At 35.6% G+C, this 24,256-nt stretch overlaps 1 protein-coding gene across 1 annotated transcript in view; it reads left to right on the top strand.

Moving 5' to 3' along the window:
- KMT2E (lysine methyltransferase 2E (inactive)) overlaps positions 1-24,256 on the top strand; it is a 99,013-nt gene that overhangs the window by 34,936 nt on the left and 39,821 nt on the right. The window contains 3 exon segments of the mRNA XM_019451219.2: positions 18,454-18,568; positions 19,839-20,068; positions 22,933-23,013. Of these exon segments, the coding sequence (XP_019306764.1) occupies positions 18,454-18,568; positions 19,839-20,068; positions 22,933-23,013 (426 nt within the window).

Genomic DNA, 24,256 nt, shown 5'->3' with positions numbered 1-24,256 from the left:
AATTTGTAAAGTGGTTCCACAAACCACTTTTCATTTTTACAAATGGAAATACTACATAAAGGAATAATTTTACTTTTAATAAACAGATATCCTGCATATTTATGAAGTCTGAAGTAATGAAAATTAAACTGGCATAGATTCTGGATTTCTAGAACTCAGGCTTTGTGTAACTCTATGAAATGACACATACTGCCATTGTCTAATATAAAAACGAGGTAAAGCTGTTTATCCCATTAAGTCACTAATCCACAGGCATAACTAGCACGCTAGTAAATTTCATAGGCAGAGTGAGTACAGTGCTGTTTGGTGGGAAAAGTGTTAGACCAACTTAAGAGATCTGGACTTTAGTATTTTCTTTCTATTATAACACCACATGACTTGGAGTTAAGAGTTCATTTTACATATGTAGAAACTAAGACCCAAAGTGGTTATGTGACGTGTCCCAAGGATACACAGTGACTTTGTGGTAGAGTTGGTGCTTCAATCTAGAGTTTTTGAAACTAGGATCAGTCATCAGGTCTGTAAAGCTGGAGGTTGGACCATGTGATCTTCAGAATACCTTCTGGGACAGTGTCTGAATATCACTTTGGAGCAGCAGAGAGTTTTTCTCTGAACAGTTGCTGTCCTGTTGTACCCTGTCCCTAAGTAGGAACTCACAAGTAGGACTCAGCAACTGATCCTCCACCCCTGGCTTCATTGTAGCATTGTCTGAGGGTCCAGAAACTGCCCTTTACACTAAACCTGTCTAGACTGACCAGGAGGTCTACCTGCAGGTCTAGGCCAGAACAAATCTGCTTGTAGTCTGAGGGAAAGGAAACCAGACCTGAACACTCCTTTGGGGCCAGATGCCAACCAGGTCTACCACATCTTTGTTCTGTCTGCTCTACTTACCAGGTCTTAGCAACAGTATTTCATTTTTCTCCAGGCCACCAACATCACCTCAAGGAGTCAGAAGGAGGTCCTGAGAGTAGCTAATTCGGATTAAATTTTGACCCTTTCTAAAGTGTTATCTGTGGCTCTCACTTTGGTAATTCCTTGGGCATTTCTAAATTGTAGGTCCATTCATATGTTTGGATCCTTGCACTGTTCTCCCTTTTATTAATTCTTCCACCTGCTGTATACAATTTGGCTTTTGCTTTGACCATGCTATTGTGACATTGAGGCTAATGGGTTGTTTTCAGGCCTTATATTGCTTGCTTTCTCAGGATTTGATAATATGATTCTCAGTACCTTTGTTTTTAGTTTTTAGTGAACCAACTTTTTTGTAGTTTGGATTTTTTTTGTAACAAAGTATAAATAACATAAAATTTATAACTTTAGCCATTTTTAAGTGTGCAATTCAGTGACATTAAGTACATTCACAGTGCTGTGCAGTCATCTCACATCTGTTTCCAAACTTTTTCATCATCCCCAAAAGAAACTTTGTACTTATCTAATAATCCCCTCCAGGCCCCAGCGCCTGGTGACCTCTATTTTACTGTCTCTCTCTACCTGCTTCTTCTAGATACCTTATATAAATAGAATCATAAAATGTTTATCCGTCTTTGTCTGCCTTCTTTTACTTAGTGTAATGTTTTCAAAGTTCATACACGTTGTAGCAGGTATCAGAATTCCATTCTTCTTTATGGTTGAATAATATTCCGTTATATGGATGTACTACATTTTGTTTATCCTTTCATCTGTTGACGGACACTTGGGATGTTTCCACCTTTTGGCTATTGTGAATAATGCTGCTGTGAACATTGGTGTAAATTATCTATTTGAGTCTTTGGTTTCAGTTTTTTGGGGGGATATATACTTAGGAGTGGAATTACTAGGTCTTAAGTTAATTCTATGTTTAACATTATAAGAAACCACCAAACTATTCTCCATCTGGTTTTCTTTTTATACCTTAATCTTTTTTTTTTTTTTTTTTTAATGTTTCTTCTCCTAAGTGTTAAGTATTTATGCTTTCTAGTAAAGTGTCCTGGAGGTTTTACCCACTTCTATAGCTTTTCACCATTTCCTACATGCTCATGACTTCCAAATCTTGCTCAACCTAATTCTATCTCATGAGCTCTACCCATAACTATATGGGACTACCCCTGCATTACTAGACCTCTTAGGTATTTCGTGACTGTAAAATAGAGATGTGTGTCTCTACAATGTGTGTTGTAGAGAATCCTTCTTCACTTTACAGATTATTTTGGAATTTAAAATTAAATTAAATTTAGAGCTGTAGTCAACAGACTTTTTCTCGAAAGGGCCAAAGAGTAAATATTTAAGATTTGGAACAGTATGGTTTCTGTTGAAACTACTCAGCTCTGTTATAGCTGGAAAGCCAGATAGTATATATTAATGAATGGGCATGACTGAGTTCTAATAAAACTTTATTTCCAAAATCAGGCATTGTGCTGGCTTTGGTTCAGGGATCATAGTTTGCTGACTTCTTGTTTACAGAAAGTGAATCTTTCAGGTAAAGAGTTCCATTCTTCTCTGATTTCTTTGGCTTAAGCAAGCACTGTTCAGTGGTATGACTTTATTTTAAAATGTAAAAACAACTTGATAGGAATTTCTTATTAATATATACTTATTTAAGGGCTTATATTCTGCCATCCACTGTTTTAGATGCTGGGGACACAGCTCCACATCTAAAATCTTACATTCAAATTTTGTTTTTCTTCTTATAAAATGGAAAAATGTCACTTTTAATAGAGCATTGTTCTTTCACTTGCTCTCTGGATCTCATCCCCCCTCATCTTTCAGGATCTTTACATTTTACTCTCACCTGCCAGGTACCCTGTACTTCCTGCATCTTCAAATTTCTTTCTAATTAGATCATTCCCATCTCAGACAAATATCTTAAAACTGCTGCCCCTTTTTATTTCTTAATCCATTTTTCTGTTCCTCTTTATAGCAAACTCCTTGGGAGAGTTTGCACTCAGCGTTAAGCCACACAACACCACTATAAATATCTATATTGTCAAACTAATTAGTAGTTTCCTATAATTTATATAGATTTATCAACATTTGATATAAGTAACCATTTCCTCCTACTAGAAAGATTTAATTCTGTTGGCTTCATGGTTACCACACTTAACTGGCTACTCTTTTTCATTTTTCGCTTGATTTTCTTCCTCCAAATCTGTTTCCCTCTGTTCCAGTCTCATCTTTTTCTTCAAATAACTCCATCTCTATCCACTTGCTTAAGCCAAAGCCCGAAGGTGTCATTCTTGGTCACCCACCACATCTGATTCATTGGTTAATCCTTTGTCTCCCTCCAAAATACATTGAGAATCAGTACACTTCTCTCCATTTCTACGTTGTCCTAGTCTAAGCCCTGTTCATCTTGCACCTGGATACTACAGTAATCTCCGTATTTGTCTTTTGCTGTCTACAATTCATTCTCTTTATGGAACGTAATATGATTCTTCTGAAGCATAAACCAAATCGTAAATCTCTCCCACTTGAAAACCTTCCAGTGATTCTTTTGTTTTGTTTTGATTTGCTTAAAATCCTAACTTCTTTTGGCACCATAGACCCCACTTTATTAGTCTCTACTCAATATTCTCTCCTTAGCCTACTGTTGTTCCCATATGGATATTATTTTCCTTGTTATTTTAAACAGTCTAAACTTGTTACTGTCCCAGGGCCTTTGTACTTGTTCCAACTACCTGCAGCGTTCTTTTTTTGCTCTTAGCATAGTCTTAGCTGAGCTCAAATATAACTTTTCAGTGAGGCCTTTCCTCTGCACACTGTCTAAAATAGTATCTGAGAATCCCTCTGAAACAGTCTTGTTTTCTTTCATTATTTTGTCCTTTTTACTGAAATACAAGCTTCATGAGTTACAAACATCTGCTTTATTGTACATCACTCGATGTGCAGCACCTCCCACAGGGCCTGGCATATAAGGATTGGGTCATGAATGCTGTTGTTTGAAGGTAGGTCTCTTGGTTAACCCTGAAGCTTATTACGTAGAAATGATTGTTGAATATTCATATCTTAGCCGATTTTATTTCAGTTGTTTAGGAGAGACCGAACTAAAGCTGGAAATATTTTATAGCCTCTCCTTTGTAGAAAGATGTAAGGGGTTATAGAATTGAACAAAGTGTCTCTTGTATGTAAAAAAAATCTTATGCAATTGGTGTGCTTTCAGTGAGGTGAATGCTATAGTTCTTTAAAGTAGCTGTTCTGGATAGTACCTGTTTCAGGAAGCTGGGAAATAAAGGCATTAGGAAGCTAGCAGAAATAAAACAACAACTATGATATACTATGTATATCACCCAAGTGACTGTATATGACTGTAATAGAGTATGTTAGGACAGAATGTAGAAGCAGGAGGGATATAAAATTCTCCAGTATTAGAATTTTAACAAGTGATGGGATTTAAGTGATAGTATTTTGACTGGGAAATTTTAAGTCACATTTTCTTTAACTGATGACAGATTAAATGATGAAATTTCCCAGAGTGTGAAGTTAAAAGTAGGAGTTTAAAATATAATTTTGTGGTACCTGGGTGGCTCTATTGGTTGAGCGTTAGACTTCTACCCAGGTCATGATCTTATGGGTTCCTGAGTTCGAACCCTGCATCAGGCTCACTGCTGTCAGTGCAGACCCCACTTTGGATCCCCTGTCCCCCTCTTTCTCTGCTCCTTCCCTGCTTGCACTCTCTCTCTCAAAAATAAATAAACATTAAAATATATATATAATTTCATTTTCCTAACTCTAGAGTCTGTGTAAAGATCCCTTTTTGGAAGCTTGGTAGTAATATGCTGTACATCAAAGATGGGCACTTGAATCTGATTTAAGCTTTGTGTGGCTAATTAGCCAAACAAAAGATGCTCTTGTAAATAAAACAAACAAACAAAAAGCTTCTTTCAGAATTCAGAACAATCTGTTAAAGGGAAGGGAAGACGAAAAGAAGTTTGGCATGTCATGTAATAATTAGAAGTTAAGTGAATGAGGGGCACCTGGGTGGCTCAGTCGGTTAAGCATCCAACTCTTGGTTTTGGCTCAGGTCATGATCTCATGGTTCATGGGTTCGACCCCCATGTCACTCTGTGTGGTGGCAGCGTGGAGCCTGTTTGGGATTTTCTCTGTCTCTGTTTTGCCCCTTCCCTGCTTGTGTTCTCTCTCTCAAAATAAATAAATAAACGTTTAAAAAGCAAAGAAATTAAGTGGATGAAAAGATATTCTAAAACGTATTTGGCAAATGAGTGCCAACTTTGGTAAGATTTCAGAAGTAAGGAAGGCTGCTAGAGAATTAATAGGAACTTCTTGTTGATAGTGTAATTGAAGTGTAATTGACAAATTAAGAGATTACTAAGAGATAAGTCGTCTTTATGTAATGAAATATTTGTGAAAGTTTTATTCAACATGTCGTTGAAAGTAACTAAATACCACATGAATCTAATAGTGGTTAATGTGCTGTGTTCTGTACATAATAAAAATTAATGTAGGGGCACCTGGGTGGCTCAGTTGGTTGTCTGACTTAATCTCCCCTCAGGTCTTGATCTCAGGGTTGTGAGTTCAAGCCCCACATTGGGCTCTGAGCTGGACCTGAAGCCTACTTAAAAAAAAAAATTAATGTAGGGTAAATCACCGTGGTGACTTGGTCCTGTACTTGAGAATTGAAGGAACTCAATTTCAGAAATTATTAGTTGAAATAGCAAGTTGCACATTTTAATATCTCTTTCTTAAATAAAAAAGTTACTAATTTGGACCCTGGGTACCATTTGCTCATGTGAATTACTTTGAAACTAGACAGAGTACTAAGTATTTTTCAGTGAAGAAAACTGAGTAAAGGTAACTTATTTGTAAGTAGGGATGGGGAAGGAGTCTTGGAGAGGAAGCACTCTTTACATCCTCTGATCAGGCTCAGATCTTTTCCTGAACCTACTGAATCTGGAAGAAGTATATACAGATTATTCAACCTCACCTCACATTTGAAGCCCTCAGCTTTATCTTGAAATGCTGCTTCTGTGATCACATTGTAACCTTGCTTGGTGGAGAAACAGCTATTAGTGGCTTAGCTAGATACCTAGGGTACTTTTTGAACTGGTCCTTGGCTGACTTACCTGCCTTCATCTCTGGCCCCTTCTCCATACCTTTAACTCTGTCTGCTCTGAATTTTACAAATTCTTTTCTCTCTGTCTTTTTATTGAAGTATAATTAACATACAGTGTTCTGTTAATTTCAGGTGTACAGTATAGTGATTCAGCAGTTTTATACATTGCTCAGTGCTCATCATGATAAGTGTACACTTAATCTCTTTTATCTATTTCACCCATCCCTCCTGTCTGGCAATCACCAGTTCTCTGTATGTAAGAGTTTATTTTTGTCTCTTCTTTTTCTTTGTTCATTTGTTTTGTTTCTTAAATTCCACGAGTGAAATTGTTTTTGTCTTTTTCTCTTACTTAGCATTATACCTTCTGTGTCCATTCATGTTGTTACAAATAGCAAGATCTCATTCATTTTTATGGCTAAGTAATATTCCTGTGTGTGTGTGTGTGTGTGTGTGTGTGTGTACATATGTGTATGTATATGTACACACATACCACGTCTTCATCCATTCATTTGCTGATGGACACCTGGGTTGGTTCCATAACTTGGCTATTGTAAATAATGCTGCAGTAAACATAGGCATGCATATATCTTTTCAAATCAGTATTTTCATTTTCTTTGGGCATCTAGTAGTAGAATTACTGGATCATATGGTAATTCTATTTTTAATTTTTTGAGGATCCACCATACTATTTTCCAGAGTGCCTGCCCAAGTTTACATTCCCACCAACAGTGCATGAGCATTCCTTTTTCTCCACATCCATACCAATACTTATTTGTTGTCTTTTTGATTCTGGCCATTCTGACAGGTGTAAGGTGATACCCTCATTGTGGTTTTTATTTGCATTTCCCTCATGATTAGTGATGGTGAACATCTTTCCATGTGTCTGTTGGCCATCTGTATCTTCTTTGGAAAAATGTCTATTCAGGTCCTCTGCCCATTTTTAAACTGGATTACTTGGAATTTTGTGGTGTTGAGGTATATAACCAATTCTTAATCTGTGTTTCCTAAACTCCAGTGAACATAAGGTTGAAAGTGCTTATTAAAATGCAGATTTCTGAGCCTGATCTTTAGAATGTTTTATTCATTCGGTTAAGGAGAGTGTAAAACAATTATAACATGCATTACAGGTGATTATGATGCTGGTGTTCTGTCAGTCTTGTGTAGAGAAACATGCTTAAACATATCTTGATGTTTATATCTCTGACTGCATGTGTACTTTCTTTCTGGAATACCCTCTCCATTTCTTCCACCTCTCTTAGTTCTCAGGCTTGTTAACTTTTCATTCTTTAAAATTTGGTGAATGTGATTACTATTACGAAGAACCCCTATGCATACACCTCTGATGACACTACTGTAATCACTGATATACTTGTCTTCCCCATACATCACTTTCTTGAGAAGGACCACTTTTCCTTCTTTATTTTTTAATTTCCAGCATCTCAGTGTCTTCTACTTAATGTGTACCAAAATGTTTATTGAATGACTAAAACTATATTATTCTAAGTTCCTTGAAGATAGGGACAGTGTCTTGTCATTTTGTCTTTCATAGTCCCTGGTAAACACGAGGCCCTCAATGTTTAATCTGTGTTAGTTATATTGAGATCTATGGATGTAATCCCCATGGTGCTCAATGAGCCTTATGAAGCTTTAATTTTTTGTTATTTTAATTTCGAGCTAGGTAGAGAATTTAAGTATGTTTAGAGTGATCCTGGATGACCACCACTTTATACTGAATACTACCATGAGATTTCAGTGCAAGTGTTTGTGTTGATGCCGTTGGTACACAAATGACCTAAAGACCTAGTTTAATGTAGTGTTTCTCTAAATCTAAATCTTACAAAGAAAAATGCCCCTCCATTGCAGGGTTTTGTGTGTTACGTAATTTTGACAAACAGCTAACTAAACAAACACTATTCTGAAGTCTAACTGACCTCTCTGTACTCCTTGAAGACTCCCCGTGCCATTTTTTTCCTCTTTTTGCGTATGCATGGGATATTGTCTTTCTCTACCATTACTGCTTTTTATTATTTTTTAAAAGATTTTATTTTTAAGTAATCTCTACACCAGCATGGGGCTTGAACTCATGACTCCAAGATAAGAATCATATGCCCTACCAACTGAGCCAGCCAGGTGCCCCCGTTATTGCTTTTAAAAAATATATATTTTTTTCAATAGAAGAAATACTTGGTATTTCTTCATTTCTTCAACATTTCTTCAAATGTTCAAAGTCCTCTATATCTTTCAGAAGTAGTCTCACCTTTAGTGAAACCTCATGATGTTATTCCTTATCCTCCCTGTTACTCAAGTAGATACGTTTTTCTCTTGAATCCCCTTAAATCTGGAGACTTGTACTTTGAACTTCTGCAGCTTCTACAAGGAGGTCATGTTAGATTCAGCTAAACATACAGACTCACAAGACTGTCACAGGCCATACTTGACACTAGTCTCATGGTATACAGGACAGGAGCCACACTTTATCATAAAGTTAGCATCAGGTGTTCGTGTCTGAGACCATATAGGAAGGAGTACAGTCAGCCATCCAGGAGTTATTTTCTTTGGCTTCTTAGGTGGTGGTCATGTACAAAGAGTTGAGGTCCACCTTGGATGGTGTGAGAGTCTCCTGATTTAGAAGCCTTATATCCCTCAGAAGGCGGTATTTGTTGTTAACAAGCACAGGCAGAGTTTCCAGGTTCCCTGTGAGGGACATGTCAGTTAGAAGAGTCACTGCATCTTTAGGAAGTTCAAATCTATGGCATCCTCATCAAGTATTTATAGTTTTCTCAATCCAGACACAATTTACTTACCAATCAAGGGTCATTTTAATTTGCTTAGCAATATAGCAAATTAGCTTATCAGGCTTTAGGGTAACAGGTAGAAAGTTAGCTGAAGAGCAGAGCCTCACACAGGAGGAAAGAGTTTGGTTAAGCATTTGCCCATACTTCTCTTATGGCATTATCCTGTTTTGCCTTTATAGTGGTTTTTGTGTACCTGTCTCTTTTTTGTTAACCCTGCTTTTCCAAAACTCTTTGAGTGATAGGAGTATGTTTTATATATTTTTATCCTATCTCGAATCTAGCAAGGTACCTTAAATACACATAATGAACACCATCATAGAACTACTTGTTGAATTATAGTTTGTATGCTCCTTTGACTGGAAGGTTAATCCACCAAAAAAACTGAGAAAAATTTTTATGACTGGGTTTCATCATAGATGGAAACAGTGTAGGAATAAATTTTCTGGATGAAGTGGTATGAACAGCAGGGTCCTCCTGCATTACTAGGGTTGCTCTTATTTTAATGTATAAGACTGCTTTGGAGTAGGGGCTGCATAATGGTGTCTTCAGATTCATTCTTTTATATACTGAAAGCATATATAAGTGGTGATAAGATACAAATTTGAGAATACTGTGAGTCGGAAAATGGCAAATGTTTCACTATGGGCAAGGACAGAAATACTAAGATAAGATGATTTTTTTAACTTGGTATAGTAAACCATGTCAAAAGAATCCAGAAAATGATTGTCATGAGATCATCATCACTCTCTACAGAGTATATTATGCTCATGTCTGGAGTACCCTGCTTTTCTGTCTGCCACATCTTATTGAAGAAATAAATGGATCTGAAGAAAGAAGATCACTAGGGCTTAAGGGGCTGTGTTAAAAAGATGATTAATAAGGAGTGCCTGGCTGGCTCAGTTGGTGGATCATGTGACTCGATCTCAGGGACACAAGTTTGAGCCTCATGTTGAGTGTAGAGAAAAAAAAAGATAGTTAATAAGATTGAGATCTATGTATCAAGAAACAGGATAGTTCAGTGGACCCATCTATATGGACAGGTACTTAGATAATCACTTAACATTAAAATGTAAAAACTGGAGAGCACCTTGAGACTTTCAAAGAGAGACAATAAATTATTCCTTTGCAAAGGTTTTGAATAAAAGTTCTCTCCAAGGAGCTCACATATAGCTTCTTGGTTTAACATGTTGGATATTAGGTTGGTTGAACAATGAATCTAATGTATTGTGTCAGATTTTGTTAATCTACATTAACCTTACACGTGTATATTAAGTATTCCACAAAATCATGTTGGTTTTTTCATTGACATGCTTAAGCCGAACATACCTATGTATAGCCTCTTAAGAAACTTTCCCAACCAGAAACTTTTTAAAGTTATTAATTTAAAAACAAACATTTCAAAAATCCCTGTTGAAATAGAGATTTCCTTGCTTACTTAGCTCTTGTGTCAAAATTATGAATGACTAGAACTAAAATTAAAACATTAATCCCATTCTGTTGTTATATCATTTCCTATTTCTTATTTTGTTGATAGTAAATAACCTTTGTTACAGTAATAGGTCCTGGCCTCCTGGAGCTTAGCATGTTTAAAAAAGACAAGGAAGGTAAGTATAGAAAAGGGATATATGTATATTGGTGTGTTAGATTAGTGATATGTATATATATATATATAGTAGCAGTAAAATGTATTTTGTTTCACTGAATAATGCTCTGAATCCCTGACCTAGAATTTTAAAACCTTGTATTTTTTAAAAACCTTATTTTTTAAAAGGCTTATTTATTTTTTGAGAGAGCAAGTGAGCATGAGCAGAGGATGGGGGGCGGGGGGGGGGGGGCGGAGAGAGAGAGCGCGCGCGAGAGAGAATATGAATGAGAATATCCCAAGCAGGCTCTGTGCTCACAGTGTAGAACCTGTTGCAGGGCTCCATCCCATGAACCTGAGTTTAACTAAGCCACCCAGAAGCCCCTTCAAACCTTATTATATCAATGTTACAGACTCATGATTATACAGATTGCATTTTTTGATACAAAGTTTAGTCTTTTACTCTGTGAAGACTTTAAGAAAATATATTTTAAAAATCTGCTTTATAGAAAGATTACCAAGGAACCATTGTATTTTAAGGCACTTATTTCATTTCTTCTGACTCTGTGTCTCCCTCTGTCTCTGCCCCTCCCCTGCTCATGCTCTGTCTCCCTAACATTAAAAAAAAAAAAAAACATGAAAAGGGGTACCTGGTTGGCTCAGTCGGTTGAGCATCTGACTTTGGCTCAGGCCATGATCTCACAGTTTGTGGGTCTGAGCCCTGCGTCAGGCTCTGTGCTGACAGCTTGGAGCCTGGAGCCTGCTTCTGATTCTCTGTCTCCCTCTCTTTCTGCCCCTCCCCAGCACATGCTCTGCCTCCCTCACTCTCTCAAAAATAAATAAGGATTAAAAAAAAAATTTAGAACGCACATATTTCAATATAATTTTAAGACTTAGGGGAGTATACTTTTAGAAGAATAAACTTTGTAGGGACTTTAACATATATTTAGTGCTCAATATTTACTAAATGATTTAAATATCAACAATGTTTTGATACCTTGCAAATTTAGTGATATATTTAAAACAGGTGTAGCTACTAGACCTTGTACTTAAAATCACTGTTGGAAGTTTGAATTATTGTGGAGTTAAGGTTTGAAAATAAAGTTGAAAAGCAACTTAAGACTGAATAGTTACACTTGAGAGACATTTCTGAAGAAATAAGTATTGTTACACATGTGTATAATGCATTATAGTTGAAAAAATGCATTTTCATATCCTATCATTTGAGTTTTATCCATATTGCTAGGAAGAAGGTGAAACAGGCATATTTACCCCACATTACAAATAAAAAGCACAATTTTAAAAAGGTGACTACTGAACTGTACCCATTGAATGGCCAGCCTTAGACATGTAAGTCCCAACTCCATTTTTTAAATTTTTTTTTAGTTTATTTAAGTAATCTCTGCACCCCATGTGGAGCTCAAACTCACAACTCCAAGATTAAGAGTCTCGTGCTCGTTCTGACTAAGCTAGCCAGGCATCCTCCATGTTCTTTTTAATAGAGAAGTCTCCTTGTTAATTTTGCTGAAAGTTTGGGAGAAAAAAAAAAATAAATGCATGTAAATAATATGGTTGATAGCATACAAAAATATTACATGAAAAGTAATAAATTAATGGTATGATAATAGTAATAGAGATCCCTAGGATTTATAAAAATTGTGATGAGTTGAAGCAGTTAGGAAAGTGCTCCTTGAGCATTTGAAGTAATAAGCCTTGAGAAATGTGTTGAAATCAAGAAGTAAGGGTTGAGATTCCACAGAAGAGGCTTAGAAATAGAATTGCCTAGGTCTATGCCCATTCCACCTTGAACGTGCCCGATCTCATCTGATCTTGGAAGCTAAGCAGGGTTGGGTCTGGTTAGTACTTGGATGGGAGAAATCAAAATGTCCAGGATATCTTCCTGAGTTGGGAGGAAAGGAGATAGTGTATCATTCTTACAGGTATCTATTGTGTAAAGGATATTCAATGTAAAATAAGAAGCTTGGGAGCTTAAAAATTTTTTTTAAATAAGGAAATAGAAAAATATATACAACAGTAGGGAGAACAGTATAATAATCCCAAGTGGCCGTTAGGCCATTACTCAGCTTCATCAGTATTTAGCGTTTTGCCAGTCTTATTTCATCTGTCTTATAGTTTTACTTAAGTATTTTAAAGCAAATTCTCCCATCATTTTACCTATATATTCTTCAGTATAATCACTTTACAGATAAGGATTTTTTTAACCACAATACTGTTATCGCATATGACAAAATTAATACCTTTTTTTTTTTTTTTTTTTTTGAGAGAGAGAGTGTGAGTTGGGGAGGGGCAGAGAGAGACTCTTAAGCGGGCTCCACACTCAGTGTGGGATCTGACACAGAGCTCAATCTCACAATCCTGAGATCATACTTGAGCTGAAATCAAGAGTCAGATGCCCCAACACTTTTTTAATATAAAATACCCAATTTATCTTCAAATTTCCCTTACTTGTCTCAAAAATGTCTTTTTGTGATTGGTGTGTTCAAATTGGCATCCAGACAAGATCCACACATTGTTTTTGATTGAAGTATCTTTGAATCTCTTTTTCAAGGTTCTGAGGCAACCTTTAAAATTTTGTTGCCCTCATACCATATACTATTGAAGAAACTGAGTCATTCAGTATATAGAAGTTTGAACATTATGAATTTGGCCTATTGTTTCTTTTTTTGCTGTCATGTATTATTCTACTTAACCCCATATTTCTTTTTTTCTATTTTTTTTTATTTTTGAGGAGACAGTGTGAGCAGGGGAGGGGTAAGAGAGAGAGGGAGACACAGAATCTGCAGCAGACTCCAGGCTCTGAGCTGTCAACACAGAGCCCAATGCAGGGCTTGAACTCACGAACGGTGAGATTATGACCTGAGCTGAAGTCGGACACTTAACTGACTGAGCCATCCAAGTGTCCCTAACCCCATATTTCTATAAACAGTATTTAGATCTAGAGATGTGATTAGCTTCAGATTTTTTTTTCCCCATTCTCATTTTCCTTCTGTTTTCTTTTCAGCATGATCCTTCATATGTGAGACTTTGTACTTTCTGTTGCATTTTATTAGGCACATAAAACTTGGTTGTCTAACTTTCAGTAATGATAAAAAGGATCAACAGGTTCAGGTATTGTTAGCCTTACCTGTTCATCAGGTTCCAACATTTCAAGGTTTTAGCATCCATGGGTATCTGTTGCCTAAATTCATTATCTCTAGAGGGTTGAAAATTCATGATTTTTCTAATTCGATCATTCCTTCTGCATTCATTAGCTATTAGGGAACTTTCAAAAGAAGCAGTTAGTATCTGAGTATTGGCTTAGTTAACAAGAGAGCATATTTCTTAATTCAGTGTTAGAGCCAAGTTGTATATTAGAAACTATTTATGCATTTCACATCCTCAATTTGTGGGAAACAGAATTCACAGTTTTGAAAAAGTGAGTTCATCTGCAAATTCTGTTTTGATCATTTGACCATACCTTACTGCTCATATATTATGAATACTTTAATTACATGTTGTTTTTTAACATTTTGAATTATCAGGCTGGACAATGATTATCTTTTGGGAAGTTTCCCATGGATAGAGATTATCTTTTTGACAATGGTCATTGTTTCAGTGATTTAAGAACATACACAAAAACCACGTCTGAATGAATACAAATAATTTTCATACTATTTAAAAATTGACATCAAAATTATGTAAGTGAAATCTCATCTGTTTGTGGGATAAACACAGCACCATGGTTTATGTTTGGATATGTAATTATTTATAGAAAATACTATGCTAATGTAGTTTCTTTATGATAAATGTTATACCTTTACTTTGGTATTTGTGTGTGTGTGTGTGTGTGTGTGTGTGTGTGTGACACACACACACAAATTCGTTATTGTGTTTATTATCCCTTTAGCCCTGCCATTAAAAGTTTATTAAGGCTTTATGATAATGTTCCAGAAGATTTTGAGGAAAACTCCTATGACTTCAGTGTAGTGATTTTTGTTACTATGAGTTCCTGCCAAGGTGCTGTCCATATGTAAATACAGTAGATTTGTATAGATTTAATCTTTTTTTTTTTTTTTTTTTTTTTTTTTTTAAAGTAGGCTGCATGCCCAGCGTGGGGCTTGAACTCATGACCCTGAGATCAAGAGTCAGATGCTCTTCTGACTGAGTCAGCCAGGCGCCTCTAATTAATCATTTTGTGATTGGATATTTAAATGACTTCTCCTCTTATATATAGCTTTATGAATAGTATTACAGTAAATATCTCAAATCTACAAGTCTTAGTGGGAATTTCTTTCTTAGGATAAATTCCCCAAAATGGGTTTACTGGATCAAAGGATGCTTGACTTTTGGTATTTGTCACAAAGTTGTTTTCATGTTTACTATGTTGTGGAAATGCAGAGCTCTGAGGATATTTAGCACCATGGTACTTTTAAAGAATATTTCTAAGTATATATGTTGTGTTATTTTTTTTTTTTAATGCTCTCTTATAGTTCAGGAAAATCCTTAAAACAGGTCAACCAAATTTTTTATTTATTTTTATTTTTTTATTTTATTTTTTTTAACGTTTATTTATTTTTGAGACAGAGAGAGACAAAGCATGAATGGGGGAGGGTCAGAGAGAGGGAGACACAGAATCTGAAACAGGCTCCAGGCTCTGAGCTGTCAGCACAGAGCCCAATGCAGGGCTTGAACTCACGGACCACGAGATCATGACCTGAGCCGAAGTCGGCCGCTTAACCAACTGAGCCACGCAGGCGCCCCCAAATTTTTTTTAAAAAGTAACTGTTACCTTCTTTTTAAAATTACTTTTAGTATAAGCAGCATTAGAAATGAGGATCTTGATGAAGAATTTCTGCTTTCTATCAAAAAGAATGAAATCTTGCCATTTGCAACCACTTGGGTGGAACTAGAGGGTATTATGCTAAGCAAAAGTAGTCAGAGAAAGATAAATATTATATGAATTCACCCATATGAGGATTTTAAGATACAAAACAGATGAACATAAGGGAAGGGAAGCAAAAGTAATATAAAAACAGGGAGGGGGACAAAACAGAAGAGACTCTTAAATATGGAGAACCAACAGAGGGTTGCTGGAGGGGTGGTGGGCTACAAGGGTAAGGGGCATTAAGGAATCCACGCCTGAAATCATTGTTGCACCATATGCTAACTAATTTGGATGTAAATTAAAAAATAATTATTAATACAAAAATTGCCAAATGATCATTGCCAGTAATCACTGCTGCAGCTTCAATTTGAATCATGAAGTTATGCATTTGTGACTTGCTTACATGCTTGAACTTACCTGCTTTTGTGCTGAAAGTTTTTTTTTTTTTTATGCTTAACCATTAACTGCTCCAAAATAGCAAAGTTTTTACTATGCTCTTTAGCAGTATAGTCAGAGTTTACTCTAAATCTTTAAGTGGGAGTCTTTCTATTTTGGCCACAATATGTGCATATTACCTTAATAACAGTATTATAGATCAGGAGTTGCCAAAACTCCACTTCTTCCTTTCATGTAAGTTTTAAAGATTTTTTAAAGCAATTGATTTTGTAGAGCAGTCAAAGGCAGTTTGCTAATATCTATCCATTTTACATGCATTTACCCTTTTGTTGAGCATTTCTGTCTCCAGGGATGCATGCTGTAGAAATACTACCATGTATTTAGAGAGGATATATTGAAGGGTGTACAAGTGCAGTGATACCTTTAACAGTGAAAAATAGAAATAAATGTCCCCTGGGGCGCCTGGGTAGCTCAGTCAGTTGAGCATCTTGATTTTGGCTCAGGTTATGATCCCAGGGTCTTGGATTGAACCTCATGTCAGGCTCCCCACTGAGCGTGGAGCCTGCTTAAGGTATATATTCATTCTCTCTCTCTCTCTCTCTCTCTCTCTCTCTCTCTCTCTTTCTTTCTCTTCCTCTTTGCCCTTCTCTCTCTCTCTCTCTTTCTCTCTCTTCCTCTTTGCCCTTCTCTCTCTCTCTCTCTCTAAAATAAAAAATAAGTTAAAAAAAACCCCAAATATCCACAAATAGGGAAATTGTTAAATAAACCATATACATTTATATAATGAAGTAAGCAGTTATTATCAAAAATAGGGTAGATACACATTGTCACTGAAAGATGGACAAAGCAAATTGTGAAAAAACAAATGGTATATTAGAAACAATTTAGAGGGAGATACATGGCATCCTAAGGTTTGTGTTTGAGGTTTTAAGTTTGAAGGTTTGAGGTTCGAAGACATGGTCTTTCACTTTCTTACGTACTTACATATTTAAGTTTTATGCAGTGAGAATGTGTTGATTTTAAATTTAAAAGACGTTTCTTTTTTAAAAGAAGGAGGAAATTTTTAAAATAACACCATAGACATTAGGTGAGTATTGATTTTCAAAGTATTTGGAACATTTTGGAGGCTCTTCTTCTGTAATTTCCTCTAGAACCGTGGAACAACCTCAGTTTGTGCCTCCTTCTCTACTGGTTCTAGAATCCTGGATCTCACGGCAGCAGCCACTTAGAGCTAAATTGAGACTTTGTGCAGGGGAGTGAGTTGGGGGTGGGTGGGAAGAGTATGTCAAGAAGCTGTCAACTATAGAAATAAGACAACTAGAGTGTAACTGCATTAAGAAGTCTTTAAACCATGAAGAGTGCAAACAGTACTAACTTCTAAGGGCAAGTTTTGGATAAGAGGTAGGATAAGGGGTATCATGAAAAAATCATCTCAAATGGTGGCCACGGTAAGAATAAAGGCACAGAAACAAATCATGTTTTGTGTGTGCCAGGGAGAAATTAATTTCATTGTGAATTAGCCTCAGGAAGTAGTTTCACTGCTACATTGATCAATAAATAGGTATTACCAGGAATAAGGTTCAGGAGGATTGATATGAGTAAAGAAGTTGGCAAAGTGATATATGTAAAATGCTAGGCCAGAGAGCTCACAGGTCAATCACAGTGCATGAGTTGTTAGTCTCAGTTGTATCAGTTGTTGGTCAGGTTATCGTCACTTAACTATTATGGACCAGAACTGCTGATCTTACTCTACCACAGGTTGCTGCTTCTATTTTTTCATAAGTAAATCTTGGTTCATTGTGAGGTTTCTTATTTCTTAACTTTACTGATACTTTCCAAGGCTTCATTACATCTTGGCACACTAACACATACATACAGTTTTGAACATCGAAATGTATATTTCACATTCACATTCGGGGCCACATGGATTCATTGTGTTCTTGGTTCTGTTTAAATTATTTCTACTACTTTTCTCCACCCCTGTGCCTAGTGTTCCTGGTGCCATTGAGTATTCAAATAATGTTTACTCTCTGATAACCTTTTTAATGTTTGTTTATTTTTGAGAGAGAGAGACAGAGAGACAGAGTGAGAACGGGGGAGGGGCAGAGAGAGAGGGAGACACAGAATTTGAAGCAGGCTCCAGGCTATGAGCTGTCAGCACAGAGCCCAATGTGGGGCTCAAACCCACGAACTGTGAGATCATGACCCAAGTCAAAGTGGGATCCTTAACCACCTGAGCCACCCAGGTGCCCCTCTGATAATTTTTTTTTTTTTAATGATAGGGAAACTATTTGAATTTGGGAGGTGAGACATTTATGTATTTATGTATTTATTTAAGGATTATTTTAATTTTTTTTTTAATGTTTATTTATTTTTGGAGAGAGAGAGACAGAGCATGAGCAGGGGAGGGACAGAGAGAGAGGGAGACACAGAATCTGAAGCAGGCTCCAGGCTCTGAGCTGTCAGCACAGAGCCAGACGCGGGGCTCATCCTCACAGACATAGAGATCATGACCTGAGCTGAAGTCAGACGCTCAACCAACTGAGCCACTCAGGCGCCCGGAGACATTGATTTTTTAAAAAAGTCTGGTTAAGATACAGAACCTAGATAGGATAGATCTTATCCACAGGTGTCCACCTACTATAAAAAGACATTTGTATAGCAATAAAATAAATGCTTATAATTTTAAATTGATTGAACAGAACAAAAATGAATGGAATTCTCTTTGATGCAACTTTTCCCCCTCCAGACCAGAATCCGTAGAAGCTAGCCCTGTGGTAGTTGAGAAATCCAACAGTTATCCCCACCAGTTGTATACCAGCAGCTCGCATCATTCACACAGTTACATCGGTTTGCCCTATGCGGTAAGTGTCAAACGTTTCTCTGGAAGGGTATTTTTTATACCTAGAGACTGAAAGTAGATGTTTGTAGTAATTGTGCCTAAAAAGAAAACATTTAAAAATCCATACTTATATTATCTAAACAATTAGGTATATAATGTATAGTTTAATTTTTTATTGCTCTAACTATATTTATTCAAAGGATTAAAATTCTATTAGAGGTATTCCCTAGAAGTTTTGCTATTACTATTATTATTATTATTTTGCATTTTATGCTATTAATAGTGTGGTATTCTAATTCTTTACCTCCTCTATAAAAAAGCCAGAGATAGAACTGTATTGTACTACCTACTGTTGGTTCTAAATTATATAATAATTTTATTGTAAATTATATAATTACCATTTTTTGAGCACTTATGTGCCAGGCTTTGTGCTAAACTTTTTTTTTTTTTTTTTTTTTTTTGCATGCTCATAGTGAGGGAGGGACAGAGAGAGAAAGGGAGGGAGAGAATCCCAAGCAGGCTCTGCACTGTCAGCACAGAACCATGAGATTATGACCTGAATCGAGATCAAGAGTCAGATGCTTGAACGACTGAGCTACCCAGGTCCCCCCTGCTAAACATTTTTACATATATTATCTCATTTGATCTTCAAAACCAACCTCATGAGATGGGCATAATTTTCATCCCCATTTCATAGCTGAGAAAATGAGGCTTACCTAAATTAACTTGTTCAGTGTTGCATAGCTAATAAGAGGCAGAGGTTACATTGAAACAGTTGAAGAACTGGACATATTGGTGATATTATCCAGATACAATTGTGAGGGATTTTTGCCACTGGGACCAGCATAAAAACCAATTTCTAAAAAATCTTCTGTTATATACTTAATAATGATAATATGTCTTTTGTGGTTGTTTTTGTTATTCTTTAGCCTCCACATTCCACATTCCTGAGGTTATTTTTTTTTTACCCTTCACATTGTGTGCCTGCCTCTATCTTGAAGGTGGAGCTCTATGTCCATAGGACTGTGAGGATGTCTTTTGATTAGGGAGGTGAGGGCATGGAGTTTAAGGGAAGTCATTGTGCAGGTGACTGAGGTAGACTGACATTTTCACTTACTAGTATGGTTTAATTTATAGCTTTACCAAGTTGTTATTTTAAAGGTATTAAGGAAGAAATAGGCCAACTTCATTATTTCTTGAATATTCAAATTAAGGACTGAATTTTATTTTACTTAGTTTATATTGTTGCTGAAATTATATATATTGTGCTGTATTTGTGTTCATTTATCCAGGACCATAATTATGGTGCTCGTCCTCCTCCAACACCTCCGGCTTCCCCTCCTCCATCAGTTCTTATTAGCAAAAATGAAGTAGGCATATTTACCACTCCTAACTTTGATGAAACTTCCAGTGCTACTACAATCAGCACATCTGAGGATGGAAGTTATGGTACTGATGTAACCAGGTGCATATGTGGTTTTACACATGATGATGGATACATGATCTGTTGTGACAAATGCAGGTAAAATATTTTACACCATTAGTTTACTTTTCTTGAATGCTGCTAACCTTTGATTGTTAACCTTGGAAAAGATAAAGTCACTTTTGAAGGAATTGATGAATGTGGTTTTTAAGTGAGACTTCTGCTGTTATCAGTGCAGTTTATTTTGTTCCTAGAAAAAGCCCCTATGGGAAAGAAGCTCTCTTAGAGTTTATCAGAAATCATTGTTAATTGCATAATAGGCATTCAGTTCTGAACTTTATTCATGTAGGATCACATCTCTGTTTTTGCTCATTCAGTAATAATACAACTACATACAGTGGTAGACAAGATAGAAAAATGAGCCCTGTGAATTTCCTTTGGAGTTATTTGTGCTGTGTAGTCACTGTGATTTTCCAGTTTGGGGGAATTATACATTTTGATTGATGTTTGTTTGACCTGACTCTCTCACCTCCTTTTGACTTGAACCTTGCAGCACTCTGGAGTCTCCTTGAACCAGAACCACAGTCTCCCCTCCCCCAACCCTGGTTCAACCACCAAGAAAGGCCTCCTCCCCTAGAGAAGGTGTGATTGGGACAGAAAGTGGGGTTTTATTTTTTTGTTTTTTTGGGGGGTGAGGGAGTTGGGGAGGATGGAGAGGGAATAGGATTTCAGCCTGAAAGTTACTGAGTCCGTCCCCTGCACAGAGTGGGAAGCAGAGTATTTAAGCAGTGCACTGTAGTGGGTAAGAAAGTTTGGTAGCTTTACACAATTTCCTGGGTCATATCTTTATGGCATAGCTTCATTATTTGATTTGAAATAGTATAGCATATACCCATATTTGAACGTGAGTGTAAAAATACATCTTAGAGCCAAATATAAATTACTTTGCATTATTTGTAATATTGTTCTCATTAGGTGGTTAGGAGTTGGATGTTATTGATATAAACATGCATGTAGGGTTATATTTTAAAAAGATGATTTACCTTTGCCAAAAAGGGGGAAAATTAGTCTTAATTTGGAAGGTGAAATTTGATATTATGTCAAAATGTGAAGTTTTGAGTAAATTTTTATAAAAATATATTGTGATACCTTTCACATTTAAAAATAAATACTCATTATCTGTGACATATCATTACTATGAACAATCACTTCAGTAAATTTACTCAGGAGGTAAATTAAAAAACTAAAAAAAATCTTCATTGATAAATTCTTTTCTTTATTATTTTTTTAAATAACTACCTGATAGAAAATCTCAGTTCATATTTTAACTGATCACATAATATAGCTTTCTCTTAGCTGATCTTGTCTAATGTGATAAATTATATACATTTGGCAGCGTTTTCATTTTAATGCATAATATGAATATTGTTTTCTTTCTATTTAATTACAGTGATCTAGATATAATACAGAATTATCTCTGTTAGAAAATAGTGAAATAGTCCTTAGGATTTATACTATCTACAAATTCTTAAAGGACCAGTTCACAGTTTTTGGATTGTTCAAAGTGTTTGCTTCTCAGCAACTGCTGTATATGAATCTATTTTTTGTGGTTTTATTTTTCTACTGCTTAATCTGTAAAATATTGTACAACTTAATGTTTTTTCCTTTCTTCTTGTTCTGTATTGCCTCTATGTATTTCCATGTACCTACTGCCTATAATCTCCTCTTTCAAGTTTGGCATCTAGATCCCTGATCATTTATTCATTTTCTAGTTTGGTCTCTTCTCTTGTCTGCATGACATTACTACTTACCACCCAAATTTAATTTAGTTTGTTATTCTAGCCCTCCTGTCTGGTGTTCTGCTTTTCTTACTTTTCTCCCCACATCTTTGATATATATTCCATTACCTTCCACTTTCTACCAGTTCTTTTCCCAACATCCTCAGTTAAGTGAAGAGCAATACAATAGCAGGTAAATCAGTAGGGATATATTAGAAGTTGCTGACTATTATGTAAAAAGTAATTAAGACTATTTTTAGGAACAGGTGTGTGTGTGTAGTGTGTGTGTGTGTGTGTGTGTGTGTGTGTGTGTGTGTGTACATGCACACATATATATATATCTGGACCAATTAAAATCTTGGCAACAAAATACAATAATAGTAATAAATTGAAAAGTTGCCTCATGCTGGTCCATGTATTCCATAAGAATAATTTGAGGACAGAATAGGTTTAATCCCTACCTTCATAGAATATATCTTGGATTCTTTATATCTTCCCTTCCACATTCTAGTTCTGTCCTTTAATGCAAGTTTGGAATGTTGGAAAATCCTCTTAATTGTTTTTTCTACTTTCATTTTCTTCTTTGAATTCAAACACTTTATATCATCAAAACACATCTAGTTTTACATGTTGCTAGTTGGAGGAAATCTACACACATCCTGATGTTCCAACTCCTATATAATCTGACTGTACCATACTAACCCAATTCTACCTCCTCTGTATTTCTCAAAGTGAAAATTCCCCTTCATATAGTTTAACTGTCTTCTGTCCATTGCTCGTCATATCTGTCTACTTGAGAAAAAACTGCTATGATGATATCTTTTCTTCCTAACTCTCAAATGAGGTTTTATTCAAGTCCATCATTCTCCAGGGTGCTTTTCCCCATTAACTTCAAGGAGTGTGGACATCTTCACTTTGTGACTTTTGATAATATTTGTAATGTATACCTTTCACATTTTAAAGTTACATTTGCTTCAGAAATATCTATATATCTATATTTTGTCCTCTTTGCATCTCAAAGTTTTATCTCCCCAAGGACATATTTCTGTGAATTCCTCACAGCACCTTTTACAGTGTTAAACACAAAGTGGGCACTTACTAAGTGATAGTCAAATAGAATATCAGGTCTTAATTTATGGATGATTCTATGAACATTTTATATTTTGCTTTTTTTTTTTTTTTAAGCGTTTGGCAACATATTGACTGCATGGGGATTGACAGGCAGCATATTCCTGATACATACTTATGTGAACGTTGTCAGCCTAGGTAAGTTGTGCATACTTATAAGATTGCCAGTAAATACACTGAAATAATCTTTAGTTATTAGAAGTTTATGTATGAATTCTGGATTAAACAATTAATGGATTACTATGTTTCATCAATTCTAAGATATACTTTTAATTTTCATATTTATTTTATTTTATTTTTTTGTATTTTGACATCTCTAAAATCAGGAAGAATGTTTTCATTGATAATATGTCATGGTTTACTTTGTAGCATTTTTCTTTTACTTTATCAATAATGCATAAAATAATAGCGCATCTTTTAAGTGACGGCATTTTTTTTTTCACTGAAATGCACTATGTTCAACAGTTACTAGAAGAACATTTCCTTAGCTAATAAAGAATTTTGTAGGTCTATACAATCATTCCATCACCCTGCTTCAACAATTTTCAACAATCTTTTTCATTTATACTGTCATGTGTTTCTTTTCTCCTTCACATATTTTAATGCAAATTCCAGATATATTTCATTCATATATATCTCTGTGTATTTCAGTATACAGTACACTAAAACCTTGGATTGCAAGTAACTTGTTATGTGAGTGTTGTGCAAGACAAGTGAACATTTATTTCTAATAAATTTTAACTGGATAAACTAGTGATGTCTTGCAATGTGAGTAGTACATGATGTTGTATGTCACATGATCACAATTGAGCCAGTGGTTCTTGAAATTCCTTTTGATATACAAGTTCTCTGGATTACAAGCATGTTTCCCAAATGAATTATGCTCACAAACCAAGGTTTTACTATATATGTATATGTATTTAAACATGCATATACATGTATAAATATATACACATTTAAATACATATATAATTATGTATATTTATTAAATATATGTATAATTTGTAAAAGAATTAAAAAAAAAACCAAAACCATTATTGTATATGCAACAAAATGTATTATCCAGTCGCTGTTAGAATATTGATTGGTTAATATACATCTATTCAGTCTCTAGTCATCTAAACCTCCTTTCATTACTCCACTAACTTTGGCCTCTCCTTTGCAGTGTGTTTCTTTAAGGAACTGAATTGTTTATCCCGATTTGTTTGCTAATTGCATTATCATGATATAACAAGTTACTCTGTCCTTTGTATTTCTGTAAATATGTGTGTGTGATCAGATTACAGGTTCAGTTTTTGTTGAAGTTTATTTATTTTGAGAGAGATAGCAAGCGCCCAGAAAGAGCATGAGCAGGGGTGGGGGATTGGGGGTAGGGGGCAGA

This window comes from Panthera pardus, unplaced genomic scaffold (assembly GCF_024362965.1).
Source record: "Panthera pardus isolate Hobbes unplaced genomic scaffold, ASM2436296v1 HiC_scaffold_8, whole genome shotgun sequence".
Taxonomy (NCBI): Eukaryota; Metazoa; Chordata; class Mammalia; order Carnivora; family Felidae; genus Panthera; species Panthera pardus.
Note: the sequence above shows the minus strand (reverse complement) of the source record. Positions and strands in the feature narration are given on the sequence as shown.